We start from the raw sequence: 18944 nt of genomic DNA, 5'->3' as shown, positions 1-18944 counted from the left end.
GTACAACAGCGCCCTCGTGTATCCCGACTGAACAATTAGTCTGAGTCACGCTACCAAATTATACACATTCCAGACATAAAACATAGAGGGAGCCAGACTGCCCCAATACCATGTGAGACCACACGCTTCACGCAAAAACACCAATGTGATTTCCGATGATGGTGTAATTCTCCTATGCCGATGTATATGTCCATAAGTGTAAAGATATCAAGAAGGTGCAAGTCCCTGGTTATGCCATGATATTGAAGATACATGTAGAAACCAAAGGAAAGCAGAGTTCCTGTCCTTCTACTTAACTGGGCTGTTTCGCAGCATACAGACAAATTAACTCGGTAACACTGTGCAGTGTGCGCGCTATTCCATTCAACTTCGAAGTGATCAGGTTGTCTAGAGTGTGCACATTTGCAGTTTATAACTAACAAATATGGAGGAGCATGACTTGGACTCTGAAGCTGGTGCGGCAGGACAGTTTGACGATGCTGATATCGCTGATGAAGTTACAAACAAACTGAAGATGTGAGTACGGTCATGACAGGAGTCAGGGTAGGCCTGGTACTTCGAAAACTCTTAAGTCTAAGTCACTAACTCCATGATACTCCGCGGGGCTCAGTGGAGACAAGGTTTACATGGCGTCGTAATGCTATGGGGTTTGAAATAGAATTTTTGTGGTGAAATGGTTTGCAGCCGTAAGAAAGCTATTACTTGAATTAGGCCTAAATCAAATTTTCCCCTGTCAGCATACCTACTTAATCTTTACCTCGTAAAAGGGGATAACAAAAGTTTTAGAGCGTTTTTTGGGAAAAAAATGAGATTTTTGCTCACCAATTTCTCGCTTCCACCCGTTGACTGTTGCTCTGTTCATTCCGTTCGTGTTTATCAGACTGCGCATGCGTCAAGCTCACCAATGACCGCGCTTGCTCCGCATCTTGGTTTGACCGTTTTCTGTGGCGGGGGTAACATCACACGTCTCGCCCGATGTGTCTTTCCAGGTCAGAGCAGCAGCTAGGACTGTCCCACGTTGAAACACAAGATTTCATCCCCCGCCACCGAAAATGGTTGAACCAAGATGCGGAGTGGAAGCGAGAAATTGTTGAGCAAAAGTCTCATTTTTTTTCAAAATACTCCGCCTCATGCTCTGAAACTTTTGTTATCCCCTTTTTTGGAGGTACATGTATAGATTAAGCAGGTATGCTGACAGGGGAAAATTTGATTTAATAGCTTTCTTATGGCTGTGAACCATTTCACCACGAAAATTCGATTCCAAAACCCCAAGGCGTTATGACGCCATTTAAACCTTGTCTCCTCTAAGTCACACGGAGTATCACAAAGTTAGTGACTTAGAGTTCTCGAAGTAGGGTAAGTGGTTGTGCTTTACATACATCATACTTCATAGCTCCATGATTGACAATAATGATTAAAGTAACAGGGAGTCATTGTAGAATACCCGCCACTCTAAAAAATGACCCCTGGAATGACTGGTTACATGAGTACAAGGTGAAAATCCCTTGAGAAGAGTGTGACACTTTGAGATATACCTGGCTATGAGGTTGATCGTACGGCTTGGCGGGGTATTCTGTTATTGAGCAAGTAAGGGTGTTAAAGTGAGAGTGTTTTCATGATTCCAAAGAGATTCAGCGTGGATTCCTCCACGGATTCAAGGACATAGTTAAAAGTGCTTTTCAGGAGTAACTGAAATTCTGACAGAATACTGGAAAAAACCATAAACCAAAAACAAAGACTGCAGAGTGTTGAATCTGCCTTGACAAATTGATTGACAGTATCTAGCTGCCTGACTCATTTCTTTGATTTTCTTCCCAGGGAATCTTCAAAGAATAGAGCGAGTGTTTTGAGCCCCCAGGAAATTGAGAAAGGAAAGGCACTGGAAGATAAAAGTAGGTTAGCATGTGCAGCATAACTGTAGCTTTAACTTAAGACATTATTTTCTGCACTTCGTCGGCCAACCTTCCCCATTTTAATTTTTAATACAGTTATTTTACTGTTAACAAACTACTGATGCTGAACACAAGAACCAGCAAATTATGAAATAAGGCAGAGCTTTTTTACTCTTAGAGTTATTAAAGAATGCCTTGCAACATGAAAATTACCCCACGGTATGAATAGTTACTTTAATAGTCAAAGAAACCATGCCCCAAGCACTAGCTACACAATTCAAGGATGTTGATAAATGCCCAAGTCTAAAGTAACTACAGGCTGTGGATAAGATGCACATACAAAGTTGGAGCGAGGATGGGACAGGGGAGAATGAAGGCGTTGTATTTCTGTGAAAGAAAGAAGTGACTCCCTTAACTATAGCTACGAGACGCCAGCTACGAGACGGGAAAGATGAGTAGCAGGGTATTCTGTAAAATTGGCTTCATTCTTGTTTCAATGTTGTTGCCATAGTGACTGAGATGATGGGTAGTGATGATGAAGATGAGGAAGATGATAGTCCAGATGAGATGTGGGCTTGGGAAGAGGAGACATCAGGTACTGAAGAGGCGGGTTCTCCTTGGGTTGTGCCAGTTAACCAAATATTTGGATGTTTGATTGATAACCATCGACCAGGGTAACTTTGACAGGTTAAACTGTTCATCATTTCTGTCTTTTTGAAAAGCAGAAATGTTTTCATTGTTGATTGGATGTTTTTGTCATATGAAGCCTTAAGTTTTATGTAGTAGTAGCAAACATCCAGCTACTTCTGTCAATCCGTAGTTAGAGTTCAATGAAAAAATTTTTAAAGGATTAAAACCAAAAAAATCTCTCAGGCCCAGCTACCAGGTGTATCTTATGATAAAAATTAATTTCAAGGAATTATATGAGAGAATCTTATATCATTCATACAGTGCATTGCGAAGATATGATGACTACAAACAAGGCCTGTGCCAAAGTTACCCCAGGGTGCCAAAGTTACCCCAGGGTGCCAAAGTTACCCCAGGGTGCCAAAGTTACCCCAGGGTGCCAAAGTTACCCCAGGGTGCCAAAGTTTTCCCAGTTTACAGTATTGAATATATTCACAATTTAAAAGAAAAGTTATATTCAGATCTTAATATCAATGACAATTTTGTAAAAAATGGAAAAATCAATAATTCAAACATATATGTTAAAGCCATTACAAATAAGATTTGTGAAGCAGAGTCACAGGTCGCAACATACATGTAGTTGTTTGAATGAGTTGTTTTTCTTAACGTGTTGATAGAACGAAATATTATATTTTGTCACAGATTTTACGAAGAGATTTAATGCGTCACGCTCCCACACAGCACAGGTTAGGTTATTTGCGATGGTTTCTATTGAATAAATAATAAAAGAATTGTGACTGTCTAAGAGCTTTGTATCTTTATGACACACCTCTTTGTCTTTAACACATTCCTACATTTTGGCAAATGAACTGTGCCATATTGTTTATTCAATGAGCATCCAAGATATTGAGTGTTGTAAAACACAAACATTGTGGCTTCTTCCACTCTTCATGTGGTGTGTTTATTCCTTTTACTTTGATGTACAGCCCAATGCTTCACAGCCAAACAGTCAGAAGAAAGGCCAGTCAATTTATCAGGTTTGTTCTTTCACTCCCAACTTGCATATCATAAAAGATTAAATTTTCTAATTTGCACGATTACAGAATCCTTTGAAGTTATTTCTTTTCCAGTACCTAAGCAATTGTAAAATTGGAATTAAACAGGTTTGTTTTTTGTTCTGGCCACCATTGTGTACAAATCCCTTAACGTTTCTCCCCTTTTTGCAATATTTCCTAGCCCCAGGAAAAATTGTTGACAAGATTTTCTAACAAGATCAATGTTGAAAGATACGAGGGACCACAAAGCTTGCCAGGTAGCGCCACCAACCAAATACTAAAAACCAATAAGAAGGCAGAAGCAGACAGGTAATTGAATATTCATATCGAGTGCTCCAATAAAGGTAATGAATAAATTTCTGGAATATAAAATCCACCAATACAAAGACAGAATGCGGGATTTTTATGCATTATTCATATACACTTGTATTGGGGCACCAGTAAGACAGCAGAAAATCTTCCTTGAAATCAGTATTGCATTAAATATTTATTTTTGTTCAGTTGAATGCTCAGAGATTCTTTAACAGATGTTGTCAAAGTTCTTGAAAATTGTGGTAAAAGGAGCGAACATTTCTTTGTATTCAAGAATATTCTCACAGAAGGCCAAGTTAATTGTGTTGCCGATTGTTTTCTGCAGAGTACGAGTGAAAGACAAGGCTGACAGAGCAACAATGGAACAGGTGAGCTTGTAAATGGGGGAAGGTTTAGCCAAATATGGGGCACAGCATAAGGACTTATTGTGTAAGGACTTCTTCATGAAGCCTAGCCCCGAGGTTTTGAACCCCTCATAGAACCAGGGATCCAGGGTTGGAGGACAGGGGGACACAGCCCCGACATTTTCTCAGATACCACAGCGCTTTCTTTGTTCATGCTGAGCCCTTAGGAAATCTGTGCTAAGATGAACAAGGTAAGTAACAAGGATTTCAAATCCATTAATTTCAAGGCACACACTCCCATCAGATTCCTTACTCATCTACATGTATATAATTATTATTCCAGCACTTGCTTAGCTTGGTTGATTTCTTTCATTAATTTCACTCATGCAGAAGTAGTTCTTATTTACAACCAGGTTCTAGATCCTCGGACAAGAATGATCATCTTTAAGTTACTCAGTCGTAATTTCATCAGCGAGATTAACGGTTGCATCAGCACTGGGAAAGAGGCTAATGTATACCACGCAACAACCAAAACGGATCTCCACAGAGCCATCAAGGTAGGTCACTGACCTTTGAACTTAGTTCTTCAAGTCCAACTTTAAAACTTCTTATTCCCATATAAATGTTGGCTTTGGGCATATGTTGAATATATTGCAATGTGTTGTTATATTGGGTGCATGAGTATTATTTTGCATCACCCCTATTCAGGTAGTGACCAGTAATAACTACTAGTAAAATAACAGAAATCTGCTTTTATTGGATATCTTCTAGGTTTATAAGACTTCAATCTTGACATTTAAAGACAGAGACCGGTACGTCACTGGAGAATTTCGGTGAGTAGTAACAAATCTCCTGTCACATCTTGCACCTGCTGCCTTTAGTACTTTGGCTTCAATTAGATTCCATGAGCAGGACACTTTAATATATTGGAATTCAGGTTAGTCAGCCACGTAAAGTCAGATCTTGTCAAAGACGTGAAAGTAGTGAGTTTCTTTTGTTCCCTAATTTGACAGGTTTCGTCACGGGTACTGCCGGCGCAATCCACGCAAGATGGTGAGAACCTGGGCCGAAAAAGAAATGAGAAACCTGATAAGGTAAGAAACCGGAACTTTTACCACTAGATCCAACAGAAAGAGTGTTCATAGGGGTAAGCCCCATTTCCGGCTTCAGATATAAAGGGGGACCACAGTATCAGCTATGGAAGCCACATAACAAAAAGAAAATATAATTTTTATACTTGTGTTTTTACCGATGGGGGCCAGCTTCCCACCGGGGGTGCCTGAACCCCCCCCCCCCATGACAGGCTCGACTTGGGTTAGCTCACTTTCAGAGTTGACAGTTGTAAGCTGTTGTTTGTCCTGTTAAACAGAATTCCACCAAAAATGTGAGCTTTTGCATTTGATTGTATTTGGCATGGATTTGAGTTTGCTCTTTCTGACTCAAAAACTGTGTATATAAAGAATGTTGTCCATATATTCAAACGCAAAGAGCTTCTATTTTCTTTATCTTTTTCCTTTTTTTTTAATCTTCATTTGACTGCAGATTACATTCAGCAGGGGTTCTGTGCCCAGAACCGTTCTTATTACGTGGACATGTGCTCATCATGGAATTCATAGGGACCAATGGCTGGTGGGTATAATTGCTTCAAGGCTCGTAAGATATTTTGATCTGCTTGTCATCATGTGATCAGTCAAAATGTCTGATATCTTGCTGTGAATCTGAAGCCATGTCTAAAACAGGTTTCTAGAGCTATGGCTAGGTGCGTTGCCAGTGTATCATTGCATATATCCAATGGAGGGAAGACCTGGACCTAGCTCTAGAGAACAGGTTGGATGTAGCCACAGTCTTTCATTATTTTTACAAGTTGACTCGCCGTTAACCAAGTCCCGCCGTATATAATAGAAAAAGGTCATTATACTAAAAAGGTCATTATACTAAGCCACACATTCCCAGTGCTGCTGTCTCATTCCGGTGCCTTTACTGTAAGATACGACCCCTAAAGATGGCCACAGAACTGGACCACCACCCATCTGTCTAGCGCCCCCACTGCTTCATGCACGGAGGAAATACAAATTTGGAAACATTGCCATTTTTTCGTTTCTTCGTCAGGCCAGCGCCGTTACTGAAGGATGTATCTCTTTCAGAGAGCATGGCAAGAGAGTTGTATCTGGAGTGCATTCAGATTGTCCGGCAAATATATCAAGATGCCCGCCTCGTTCATGCCGATCTCAGCGAGTTCAACATGCTGTAAGTAGACTCTTTCAAGCAGCCCTCAACTCTTTTGGATCCTGCTTGAAGAAGATAGCTGGATTGAGGAAGATAGAGCCCAGCCTCTATTACTTTACCTGAGGCCTGATGCCCCTTGAAAGTTGAGGTACAAAGACTGTGCCATTGGTTTCCTGCACTGTGGAGGATTTTGTAGAATTGAGGAAGATAGAGCCCAGCCTTTGTTACTTTACCTGAGGCCTGATGCCCCTTGAAAGTTGAGGTACAAAGACTGTGCCATTGGTTTCCTGCACTGTGGAGGATTTTGTAGAATTGAGGAAGATAGAGCCCAGCCTTTGTTACTTTACCTGAGGCCTGATGCCCCTTGAAAGTTGAAGTATTTTAAACTGTACCACTGGTGCCCTGGTAAAGACTTTTTCATAATATCAAACTCTCAGCACTTGGGATAAACTTGACCAAGATAGATTTCTTCTCTCCATCCTGTGGAATGTTTACGACCTAGTTTACTGTCTCTATTGCTTTAGTGCTTTGAGTGCAGTTACAATTTTAGATTTATACTTGAGCCAAAGAAATAATAAATTTCACTTTAGATACTCTTTTTTTTAAATCTGTGCAGTTACTCCGAGGGCAAATTGTATGTGATTGACGTTTCTCAGTCAGTGGAACATGACCACCCTCACGCTTTGGAATTCCTTCGCAAAGACTGTACTAATGTCACAGGTATGATGAACTCATGGTCGCGAAAATCAGCTCAAAATTACAAACTCTCCTAATCAACAACTCTCTGAAATGATTTTACATTTTACCCAGACCCTTGTCCTGTGACAAGCATACAGACTTGTGAATTATTTGGTTCGTCTTTACGCCAGTAATCCTCTGTGCAGCGCTGTTCACTTTCTGAAAAGGGCCATTGTGCAAAACTTTGACGTGCCCAACTTCTAGGGCAGAGTCAATTCAAATAATTCACTATTTGATTATTCGACATTCAATTCGATCGAATATCTGAATATTCGGTCTTACCGACCGGCATATTGTTGATGAACAAACCATATACAAAAATCAGTTGCAATGACACACAATTGTACATCATAATCACTTTAATAGCTTCTCACTTCTAGGACTATCTCCAGCCACGATTTAGCAAGATTTAAGAGATGAACAATACTTCTTGCCCTGTTGAAAATTTCTATTCTTTTCAAATTTTTAATGAATAATTCACTTTTTTTAGCTCATTATAAGATTTATGTTGCTTTTCATTTGAGTCTGCTTGAAACAAACCTCCATGGCGCATTTTACTCATTTAAAACAAAAGAAAATTATCCCATCTTTTCATAAATTTTGCATTTGAATATTCAAATTCGGAAAATAACATTCAAATATTTGATAATTTATCAAATATTTGGATATTCGGCAGAGCCCTACAGACTTCACAGCATTTTTTCTGTCTGTCCTTTAAACATTAACATTTCAGTCACGCATTACACAGTAGGTTCACTTATTCGTTCAACTTAAAACTGGAAAGGAGCTATCCAGATTGTTAAACATGGACCTTGAGGAATCGTCGTCATTGTTGCTTTCTGCTCGCAGATGGCGCTGTTCATCCTTACAGGGTCAAAGATCCTAGAGAAGTTTTCCCAACAAATATCACACACGAGTGTTTTTCCCTTTTGTTTTTACCCTCAGAGTATTTCCGGAAGAACGGCGTATGTACCATGAAAGTCCGAGAACTGTTTGATTTTGTGACAGATCCCTACATCACCAAAGATAACATTGATGAGTACCTGGAGACGGTGAGTAGGATTGAACTTTCATCTTTCTCACAAAGACAGTTTCCAGTGAAAATTGGGTAGCATTTCTCCAAATTCATGTATTGTGGATTTTGTATTTGCTTAATAGTGACGCAAATAGACTTGTGTGACACTTGAATTGCCGCTGCCAGCATTTGGCTGTACTCACTCAGAGATCGTGCAAGTTTGTGCACATTCAGATGGAAATGGTTTTTCAGAGCGTGGCCCCACATGCATGTGAACAAGAGTGTGTATGGAGTGGGTCAACCCACTGGACATTGGTGGTGGTCGGTGAAGTGCCCTCATTCGGCCACACACGGAGCTCATTGTAATGTCAAAATTTTTCTGCAACATATGAAATTTGGCTCTTGCAGGCGATGAAGTCGGCTTCCGAGAGATCTGAGCAGCAACTATCAGAGCAAGACAAAGTCGACGAAGAGGTCGGTATTTTTTAACGATCCCAGAAAACCATGAAAGCATTTTGCTCTGTTGATTGAAAGTTTGCATTTCCAGATAAATTCAATAAATTTTGCTGATCTATGTTCACAGGTCTTCAAAACAGTTTTCATCCCTCATAACCTTGACGACGTTGGAGATTATGAGGAAGATATCATGAAAGTTCAGAAAGGCAAGACAGAGGAGGTGAGAATTGATTCAAGCAAGTCTGTCGGGGACAGATGGCATGTAATTCTCGTCATCCAAGAATATGTGCTGTCAGTAGCAAATGTTTCGGAACTATTTTGTCTCCAAATCCTTTCAGCTGATACAATATTCTCTTTTCATTTTTTTGCCAGATTTTCTACCAAAGGTTGACAGGTTTGAAGGATGAAGCATCTGTGGTAGGAATGTTTGCAGTTCCACTAAAAGAAAAAGGAGCTGAATAACTACAAACCCGTTAACTTAGATTTTCTTGTCTCAAAAGTGTGATTAGATTTTTCAAAATGATCATTATGAGCGGGTTTGTCTTAACTTGTCCAAATATGAAAAATATCGTGTCGATTGATGTGCTTTCAAATCAATTAAACTTTGATTAATTATTGATTTCCTTCGATTTACATCATGCAATAAATGTTACAATGCTGGTTTATTGTTGATTTTTTGTCTTTTGATTGTGTTATTATTGATTTCTATACAGAGCCCAGGGGACGCAGAGTTAGGCTCAGAAAGCAACGACAACACAAGTGAAGATGAGGAAAGGAGGAGCCAAAGTGGGTCAAGTTTACACCATCGCCCACGAGACGAGTCTCCTAGTGCTAAGAGGGTAGGAAGGATATTGTCTGAAATAGTGGACTTGAATAAGCATGCAGTATGAATGACAGTGTTTTGGTGGAGACAAGAGAAGATGCAAGATCATTGACAAGACCAGAGACCAGTCACAAGACCAGATACAAGATCAGTAACATGATCATTTACAAGACCAGACACAAGACCATCAGTAGGACCAGACAGAAGACAAGATACAAGGCGAGACACAAGACCAGTTGCAAGACATGGTTCATAAGACCAGTCACAAGACATGGTTCATAAGACCAGTCACAAGACATGGTTCATAAAACCAGTCACAAGACATGGTTCATAAGACCAGTCACAAGTACATGTAACAGGATGAACAGCGACAAAGGAATGCTTTTGTTGCAGTTCATTTGAATGGCTTATGACTTGAATTCAGACTGGAGGTCTGTTATTGTGGTTTCATGTGATCGTTTGAAGAGGTCTCTCCAAAAACTCTGAATACATGCAGAGCCTCTTTATTCACGACAGATGGGATTTATCTTCTACCTGCTCAGGATGAACAAAAACCGGAAAAGAGCACTGCATTATTTTAAACGATCGAACTTAGTCAGTTTTCCCTCAGGGAAATGAGGTTTCAAAGAGCCCCCCCCCTCGCAAATTGTAAACAGTGTAATGGGTTTATTTGATTATGTGATCGAGTAATGGACCTTGAGAAAGTGACGTCAAGCAGACATTTTGTCTCAAATTTTTTGTTTTATTAGGAGCGGAAAAAAGCAGTGAAGGAGGAGAAGAGAGAAAACAGGAAGAACAAGATTCCGAAACACGTCAAAAAACGGAAAGAGAAACTGGCTGTCATGCGGAGAGGCACACACAAGTAATGCCAGGAAAACAAACCGAAAAACCGTCTTCCTTAACCTGTTACTATTTCCATGGTAACGGCGACGTACCAAACAGCCGTAAGCACGTAACCGATGACAACGATAAAGCTCACCAGTATTATTCATGTTCCCATGAGACTGAGGTTGCTCAGTGAATGTGGATAATAACGATGGAGTGCTTCGAGCGCTATGATGGATTATAAAGACATTATTGTTATGGCAGTTACGGAAAACGATCTTGGGAATCCCACAAATTACCCCATTTGGGGTTTACTCACACATGACATGCATATTCTGCAGGTATTCCATTTAGTTTCTCTTTCATGTAGGCCTACAGAAACGTTTATTTTGGTTCTTAGTTTGAAAATAGCATACATGTACACATATTTTTAAGAACATCTGGAAAATATGAAAAAGGTTGATATGACGGAAAACGTGCACCTGCTAAATCGATACTTGAGAGACACAGGACTATTGAGTTGAATTTCTATTCTATCGTCCGTAATAGCAACAGTCTGACGACCCGTTAACATCTATATGCGCCTATACCGGCAACTTTTGTTTCCTTCCCAAACCATTAAAACAATTTCGTGAGCGATTTGATACAGTTCCCCGTCATAAAGATACTGTGACAAAAATCCTCCCACCATCTGTCAGTCGAAGGGAGTTGTTGTCTTTCAAGGGTTAAATTTCTAAATTAAAAAGGTGTTGAACTTGACCTACAATCTAAAAGCGAATTCAGCTCTCGATAAACTGTTAACATTTTGTACGATCCATGCAGCAGTTGAAACTCTCCCACAGCAGCAGAATGAAGTCCGGATTATATATGAAGTTATCAGCCGTGGCATAAGTTAATGATGGTATAAATATTATTCTTGTGGTCGCGGGTTTGAATCCCGTCATAGAATTTGAAGCTACATCCTTCCTGCTACAACCAGTGCATGTGGAGTTCAGATTTCACCCGTGCAGCTGAGAAGCAGGTAGCTGGCATACCGCTGGGCGTCGCCACTGGCACGGCCAGTCGTTCCATCTGCCATGCGACCGAACCGCTGCGCAGTCTTCAGCAGAATTACTGTCGTTAGGCTCTCCTTGTGTCCAGTTTCTATACTTCACATCAGTGGATCCGTCTTGGCACACCCATGTACCTGTTAAATACAACAGTCAGTCAATGGAGAATCAATGGAATTTCTTTCAAAATCATATTCTAAGACAACGAAATTTTATTTTATATGTGAACGTGGGACCGAGTTGCTTTATACCAAGTCGAAATAAAACATCGATCCGTACCACTTGTAGTTGTACATACCTTCGACTTGCAGGTCGTTGCAGTTGATCCAAAACTCCTGCGCGAGGGTAAGAAGAAAATCAGTTTCTTGGTCTGAATTTGGGGCAGCAAAACCACTCTCCATCTTGATGCACTCTCCTTTTGCTTCAAACCACGTCAGTGGCTCGGTGACTTTGTAGCATTTGTCCCCCCACTGGATCCAAGTTGGAGGACACGCCTTTCCAATTACCACACACCTCATGTCGGTACCACCTGTGCATCCCAGCAACAAATGAAGGCTTAAGCCAAAAATGAATCGTTTTGGTAACATGGTTTTGATGTTACCAACTGATTCCTACCTGTTTAGTTCAGCTCCTCGCTTAAATATAGCTTCGATTTCAAGATTGTCGCATTACTTCCGCAAGACGCAAACGATCAAGCTCCACCAGTCTAGCTTACTATGAACTGCCTACAACACAAAGGGCCTATAATTGCATTGTATAATTTGCAGGAATGCCCTTACTCGATGTAATGGACGCTCGCTCGACGAGGGCTTCGCAGACCAATGAGTGACAGACTTTGACATGTGCGAGGCCAGGATTTTTACTGGGAGAAAAACGAAGTTGGGAAGGGGAACAATTTTCAGGGGAGTAATCAGCTGAAATATGATAAACGAACGTTAAAGGGGTCAGTGTCGGGGGTCATTGTCGGGTTGTTTTCAACAGTGGCGTATTCAACAGGTTTTTTTTTTTACAAAGAATGGGCAAGCTGGAAAGAAATATTTTATCAAATGCTAGCACCAAATCAGTAAGAAAACAACACCAGCAAATAAAAGCAACGATGTCTGGACTGTAAGGCTTTTATTTTTTTTCTCTACATCATGTTGAATAAGCCCGAAGCAGCATTTGCTTTTGAATTTGCCGGCCCCCCCCACCGAAAGCTGGATACACCGCTGGTTTTCAAGCAGACAATAAGGGTCGTCTCCTTTTATCCTTTTGTATTTTCGTTATACCTTTTATTTTGGAATGTTTTGTCAGGGGCGTGCTCCCTTCCACCTAGCTCGACGGCTTTTCTGCCAGTCACTCAGTACGAATGTCAAACCAAGTTTTACGAACTGTTTTCTTCGGTATTTTGCGTGAAACGAGAAATGTATACGTGTCTGCTGTGTCGTTTGCATCAATCGAAAGCCTAATAGTTAACAACTGGTAGGATGGTAGTACAATGCTCATCTATCGACATGAGCCACAAAAAAGTCTGGCCACTTTTAGTCAATTAGCTCTCCATTATTTCTCCTAACGAATCCGGTGACCATGGTTACACCACGCAAAGTGGCTCCCATCACGAGCGGTAACGATTGTTATAACTCACAGTCGCTGCGTGCAAACGAACCTTACTGGGTTTTGGAATCGGGTGTGTCCTGTGAAACGTCGCTGGATTCGTCTGCACTGAAAACTTGAAAGGAGCGATATATTTTCACAGATAACATTGGTTAGTTTTTGATAATACAGGCCTACGACCCAAAACATCGTGAAACGCATTAGGAGGCTGCACCGTTAATATTTATGAAGTCACCAAGGAACTTCCATCATTTCAGATAAAAAAGATGCAGACATGAATCTAAACATTCAACGCTTCTTTTGTCCACAAAAACGTTTGTGTGATTGGTGTGGGCAGGGCTTAGGGAATGAGTAGGGGGTATACATTTGAATATAAAATTTAATATGCATATTTTAAGCACATTACGTATAACAAAGATGTGTAATTGTTTTACAATATATGATCATTTCTGTTTAGGGGATAAAGATATTCAAATAACATCAAAATGAAATATATTCTAATACAAATACTTCAATCCCACATTTATTTACAAAATTACAAGCTCGCAATATCAGGCCGTCTCAGTTTTCATAACGATACGAAAGAGACTTGACTTTCCTGTCTTCGTTGAATAATAAACGAGACCTTTTTCAGAACCAATTAAACAAGACATAGGCCTAGTCTCAATGAGTTTTTCACTAAACCCACATACATCCAATGAGAACAAAAGATGATATTGGTTTGTCCTATGCTCAGTTACCAATAATTACAATACAAGATAAAGTTCATTACTTGTTTGAAAGTTTTGTTTCCGCATGGTTTGTCTTGAATATTGTACTGCTCCACTCAGCATGGAGAGCTGTTGGATCACAGACAGCATGCTGTTTGCATCCTCCTTGCTGAGATGGTTAAACAAACTGGAGAGAGCAAGGCTGAATTGGGAAGCTGACCTTCCTAATGCTATCGGCGCTGGTAAGTATCACCAAATAAACTCTGTCTTGGTACATTGTATGGTAATGGCCTTATGCCTGAAAATGATACGTAGCGAAGATTCTAATTCATGTCTAGGCAGGACGTACAAAGAAACAAACGAAGATATGACAGACTGATTGCACAAAATGTGTCGGGTCAGTTTGGTAGAAGTTTTCTCTCCGGCTTTTGCTTTGCAAATTTTAATACCGGTACACTTTACAGGATTTGTAGCATTGCATCTAAATTTCAAATAACATGGAATTGGTGTAGAAAAATTTTATCATTTAACCTCAGAATTACAACCAGAAATGCGCAGTTTGGGAAGAAACTAATCTTCATTAACACTTTGAGACATCTTGGAATTTTAAAAGCTAAGCCCTATGGAGCTTTAATCTTTCAAGTTTGTGCAAGTCGTGTTCAAGTTCGTTTTCATCTTTTTCATCAGGTTGGATCCCTGACCCGTCGGACACCGCCCCTTTAATTGGTACCAGGTCAACATGACAGCTCTCCACATCTTCTCCAGTCTCCTTACCCAAGGATGTGGGAACGAGGAAGCGTGGGTGGAAACGTTCTCCTTAGCTTACTCCAACGCTTCGTGGAATTGGAAACACATCACCTATCAGGAGAGTGCACCGTTGGTAAGCATTCCAATTAGCTTCTCCTGTCTCACAGTGGCGACCTCTGTTGACATGTAACCGAGAATTGCATGTCACTTGCGACCAAGGATCAAAGTTGGTGTCGAGCAAATTTGCATATACAGAGCGAATGGATGAAAGTGACTTTATACATGCTTAGAAGTTATTTATTGGTCCCAAAGCTTTACCTAACGAGTGAATAAAACCATTGGTTTTAATAACTAGATGATTCGTGATAAACAAAGAAACAGTCTGCTGTTAGGATTGATTGAGTTTGAAAAAAAGGACTTTATTGGGAAATTAATGTAATGAATTGGTAGAATTTCAGTCCAAGTCACAGCTTTATATGGTTAAATGTTGTCATTTGTTTTTCAAAATAAAGCGTTTAATTTGTGGTGCATGTAATGTGCCAACACGTTCACAGTAAGACTGACTCTTTACAGGTGGTTACTGGCAATGCTGATCAGGTAACGGTCGTGGAGGTCACCTTTGGTGAAGTCTACGGCCAATACTTGCGGATCCTACCGCTCTCCTGGCACAACCATGTGGGCCTGCCTTTTGGGATCGTCGGCTGCCCCAGGAGAAACGGATGCAATGTATGTAATCCCTTTTTGGTTCTCAAAATATACGATGTTCCTCGCTTTTATTTTATTTGTAGTCAAACTTCTGTTTTCCTGAAAATAGTAGCTGTGGAAGCACCTCTTCATCGGTTGAAAAGAGCCATGTCGATTGGGAGTGTTCGTATTTCTGGTAGCGATGCGACTGTTTGGCGTGCATTTCATGCCAAAGGAGCTTGTGTTGCTGGGAAAAGTGCGCCCTCTCCTGGTTGAGCTCAAGACTCATACGAGAACCACTCTGTTGACCGTGCTTGGTATGGTCAACCTTGGCACTTACGATAAAAATGATAATGCAGGGTCTTTTTTTCTATAATAACGGTCTTGTTTTCCGATGAAGGTCAACTCTCATTTATGCATGCCGCCTCTGCCAACCACTGACCTGACGAAGCCGATTATCAAGCCAAGGTGAATCATTAAGCTCTCATTTAGTGTGGCCTTACGTTGAAGTACCACAGACTTGGAGGAGAAATATGGAAGGAAAATATCGTGAGGCTTACATTGGTTTTATTTTGTATAATTCAGCAAGCCAGGAAAAAGCAGAAAATATTTTTAAGTACCGGATATACCCATCCAGTGATCACGAAAATCACAAAACAGGAACAATGATTATTCCATTTAACAGTTTGTCTGAAAACTGTTAAGGTGTTATCAGTTTCTTATATAGTTTTGTCCTACCACAAACATCATGGACAATAGCTTCAGAAAGTTTGGCAGTTACTTGGGCCCTATAAACATCGCTATTCTTTTGACAATGAAGGCTAAACAATCATTCTATATTTTTCACAAATTTCTGTTGCGAACTGAGATGCGCAGTACTCGTCTTTTATGATTTCCTCGAGAGTTTCTATATTTTGTTTTTGTTTTTAATTAATGGTGAATTTTAGCGTTCAGGAACAATAATTCACGTATTCATCCGATCATCCGCTACAGAAGAGAAAAGTTATTTAGTGTGAGACTGTGCAGTCATTGCTAATGCTTGTGAAGTTATGAGTAAACCGTCGAGCACGAACGATAATTCAGCATCAATATAACTAAAATGTTATCAGATCTCAGCATGAAGGAAGTCGTCAGAAGTGGAGCACCGGTGCAGCAGGTCGTGTGCATATCACAGAGTAATCCAAACTACATGGTGTGTCGTTCCATTTCTTAGTGTTGCCCCAAACGGAACCACAGTCTTCCTCTTGGCCCAAGTTGTTGGGTTCGCCTTGATTCCAATCCCGATACTCCACCTCGATGGACCCTTCTTGACACGTCCACACACCTAAAGCACCATATACAAACAGAATAAGGACAAGGCAACATCAAGAAATCGTGTTCAGCGTGGATAAAATCTCACAAGAATTAGACCAAATTTGGCCTAATAGCACAACGCTGGAAGGGAGATCGTTTCGCGCATTAAATGCCTGATCGATTAGAAGAGTTGCTAAGATACACGCGACCCTCAATTTCACGAATATAGCCTGCACGCAAGTGAGTTTCGTCATTCGATTGGAGTCGCTTTTGACTTTTCTGTATAACCAGGCATTTTGATTTGATGTGCATCACTCGAAGATAAGCCTCGTGTTGCAAACCAGTATACAAATTGCCACCGATAAAAATGATAAATACCCAGAGGCGGATCTAAAGAGGGGCGGGGTTGCACCCCCCCCGTTCAGCAGCGGACGAAATGACGGGAAATGAGTACCAAAAAAGTCCAGGACGGGGATTGCGAAGTCCATCTATCCATCTATAGTTAAGTTTTGTATTCATCAGGGAACGGTGAATGATGCCTTCGGACGCCCTCAACCCCCCCCCCCTTTCCTGACAGCTAGATCCGCCGCTGATACCTTTACAAGAATTGGTGTATTAATCACTCGACAAGACCCCTAAAATTTACATTACTGTAAGTTTATTATACCATTTTGAGTTTTTATTCCAGTTTTGATTGTAGGCTTATTAGAGTGGAAAGTAAATTGGTGACAAATTTTATCCAATCCCTTATGGTAAAAAAAAACTTGGTAAGTAAAAATGGATTTATCCCTCCACTCGATTGCGAAAAAGCATTTTAGTACCGATTTTCGTCCGAATTTAACATAGATACAAGCCACTAGCCCTTGACAATTCCAACCACTCCGTCTGGTAAACCCTCAAGTTTATTTGTTACAAAGACAACGCCCTCAAAGAGTTATTGATTCGTTGACAGTGGCCAATAAGTTATTGCCCACTCCCCCCATATATAGGGCTGTTGAACTTATAATCAAATCTGGAATAATCAAAAAGAGTTTCCTTTAATACGGAAGATCCATAATAGTGCGCTACCAACAGTTTACAACGCATTGGCCAATCACAAAGCGCGAAAGTTGTCGACCCTCTCCAGACGCGCATTGGGTCGACAGATTTTGTGCATTGTGATTGGCCGACGCATTGCAAACTCTTGGTGGCGCACTATTGTGAAACGCCTGTGTAGCTATTAGATATAAAACACAAACCGTCTGTGTAGAGATCATTACAGTTGATCCAGAAGTAGTACTTCATGCTCAGAAGGAAGTCCGTTTCCTCCTTGGACTGTGGCACGACTAAGTCACTATCCATCTTGTCGCACTCCACTTTTGCATCGAACCACGTCATTTGGTGATTGAGAGCTTTGTAGCATTTACCAGTCCACTGGGTCCAACCAAAGGGACAGGCCTGTCCAATAGCGGTCACACACCCTTCATTTTGAGCAGTGCCTCTCATCGTCAGATGGAGGCTTATCAAGCCGAAAATGAACCGTTTGGGTAACACCATCGTCCTCAGATGCTTACAAGATGGTTTCTGACTGAAGAAATTCCAGCGTGTTGGCAAGCTCATGGACGCTATTGACTTTTGATATATGCCGCATAAATTTATCGCTTCACCGCTGATCTTTAGTTCCTTCACGGTCAAGCGGCACTGTGCGCTTCGTTTCAATGGGCGCCAATTTCTTATGTAATTTGCAAACGGCTTTGTTGCTGCTTAGATTATGTGGTGCTCCTGGAGATGCATCCTTTTAGTTTTCGCACATCACAAACACGCAGCACTGTTTAAATATGGACGGCACTGATATCATGGCTGAAAAATGAGTTTTGTTTCTGTGTAATTAAATGTAATCTTTGTTTTGCACAAGTGGTGGTGATGTCATTGTTACTTTCCTTTTTGTTTGTATTTCGTTGAAATTATCGAGTAGCCCAAAAGAGTCTGCTGCAGACGCGTGGTTGACACTAATTAACAAAAAATTGACAGATTATGAACCGCCCAGAGCTGGACCAGAAGAGGGCGCAGTTCTCCTGGTAAGGGAGGCTTCTTTGGTGGGAACAGCACTACGCTGGTTTGCAAACGAGTCCGACTATGAAGTGCATACATTGCGGTCGTATCGCATCTAATAAACACTTTCCACCAGCATGGCTCTTTTCAGCCGATGAGGGGGCGCTTGTGCTCGAGGCGGGTCAATAGCCCGGTACAGCTTGTCAGTGAATATGATACATTTTCAGGCTTACAAGCATAACTGACCAATATCCATATTTCTTTCCACTCTCTTTTCATTTAGTGCTGTCTGAATGTCAGCGATGCCTAACCACCTTCTAATGTGACGGCAGCGGACAGCAGCTGCCGTGTTGCCGGTGCCAAGAGGCCGAGTCCCCCTTCAACCGCTCCGCAACGGAGCACTCCTTTGGACACGCTGCCCAGTGCTCACCATGCCCAATAGAATGGGTAGGAAATCTTTGCAATTGTGTTTGGTATTGTTTTTAATCTCATTATGTCTATTAATTTTGAGTAGAAAGACCTGC

The 18944-nt window shown here is 40.9% G+C and overlaps 4 protein-coding genes across 5 annotated transcripts; 2 read left to right on the top strand and 2 right to left on the bottom strand.

Moving 5' to 3' along the window:
• The first annotated feature begins 121 nt into the window (after nt 1-121).
• riok1 (RIO kinase 1) lies at nt 122-11091 on the top strand. 2 transcript variants are annotated; one of them, XM_022246929.2, is made up of 19 exons: nt 122-516; nt 1819-1892; nt 2404-2487; nt 3222-3265; nt 3506-3556; nt 3756-3883; nt 4212-4254; nt 4644-4787; nt 5002-5063; nt 5244-5324; nt 5773-5859; nt 6340-6477; nt 7073-7176; nt 8140-8246; nt 8618-8683; nt 8793-8885; nt 9038-9082; nt 9379-9504; nt 10238-11091. In XM_022246929.2, the coding sequence occupies exons 1-19, from the start codon at nt 425-427 to the stop codon at nt 10352-10354; spliced, it is 1686 nt and encodes a 561-aa protein (XP_022102621.1). In that variant the 5' UTR covers nt 122-424; the 3' UTR covers nt 10355-11091. The 2 variants fall into 2 exon arrangements, with proteins under 2 accessions (XP_022102621.1, XP_087004907.1); XM_087148781.1 differs by lacking the exon at nt 122-516 and having other exon boundaries at nt 1819-1896.
• A 220-nt stretch (nt 11092-11311) lies between these two features.
• LOC147796248 (low affinity immunoglobulin epsilon Fc receptor-like) lies at nt 11312-12050 on the bottom strand. Its single transcript, XM_087148783.1, has 2 exons — nt 11661-12050; nt 11312-11499 (listed from the first exon to the last, which is right to left on the bottom strand). The coding sequence occupies exons 1-2, from the start codon at nt 11947-11949 to the stop codon at nt 11312-11314; spliced, it is 477 nt and encodes a 158-aa protein (XP_087004909.1). The 5' UTR covers nt 11950-12050.
• A 2257-nt stretch (nt 12051-14307) lies between these two features.
• LOC110985688 (retinoschisin-like) lies at nt 14308-18944 on the top strand. The gene is made up of 3 exons (XM_087148867.1): nt 14308-14545; nt 14986-15138; nt 18704-18944. Exons 1-3 carry the CDS (start codon nt 14405-14407, stop codon nt 18728-18730), a joined length of 321 nt encoding a protein of 106 aa, XP_087004993.1. The 5' UTR covers nt 14308-14404; the 3' UTR covers nt 18731-18944.
• LOC110985715 (snaclec crotocetin-like) lies at nt 15647-18041 on the bottom strand. Its single transcript, XM_022246937.2, has 2 exons — nt 17628-18041; nt 15647-16420 (listed from the first exon to the last, which is right to left on the bottom strand). The coding sequence occupies exons 1-2, from the start codon at nt 17986-17988 to the stop codon at nt 16227-16229; spliced, it is 555 nt and encodes a 184-aa protein (XP_022102629.2). The 5' UTR covers nt 17989-18041; the 3' UTR covers nt 15647-16226.

This window comes from Acanthaster planci, linkage group LG18 (genome assembly GCF_054643075.1).
Source record: "Acanthaster planci isolate LZ-2023a linkage group LG18, COTS_SCS, whole genome shotgun sequence".
Taxonomy (NCBI): Eukaryota; Metazoa; Echinodermata; class Asteroidea; order Valvatida; family Acanthasteridae; genus Acanthaster; species Acanthaster planci.
The sequence above is the reverse complement of the archived record's forward strand: the minus strand, read 5'-3'. Positions and strand labels throughout refer to the sequence as shown.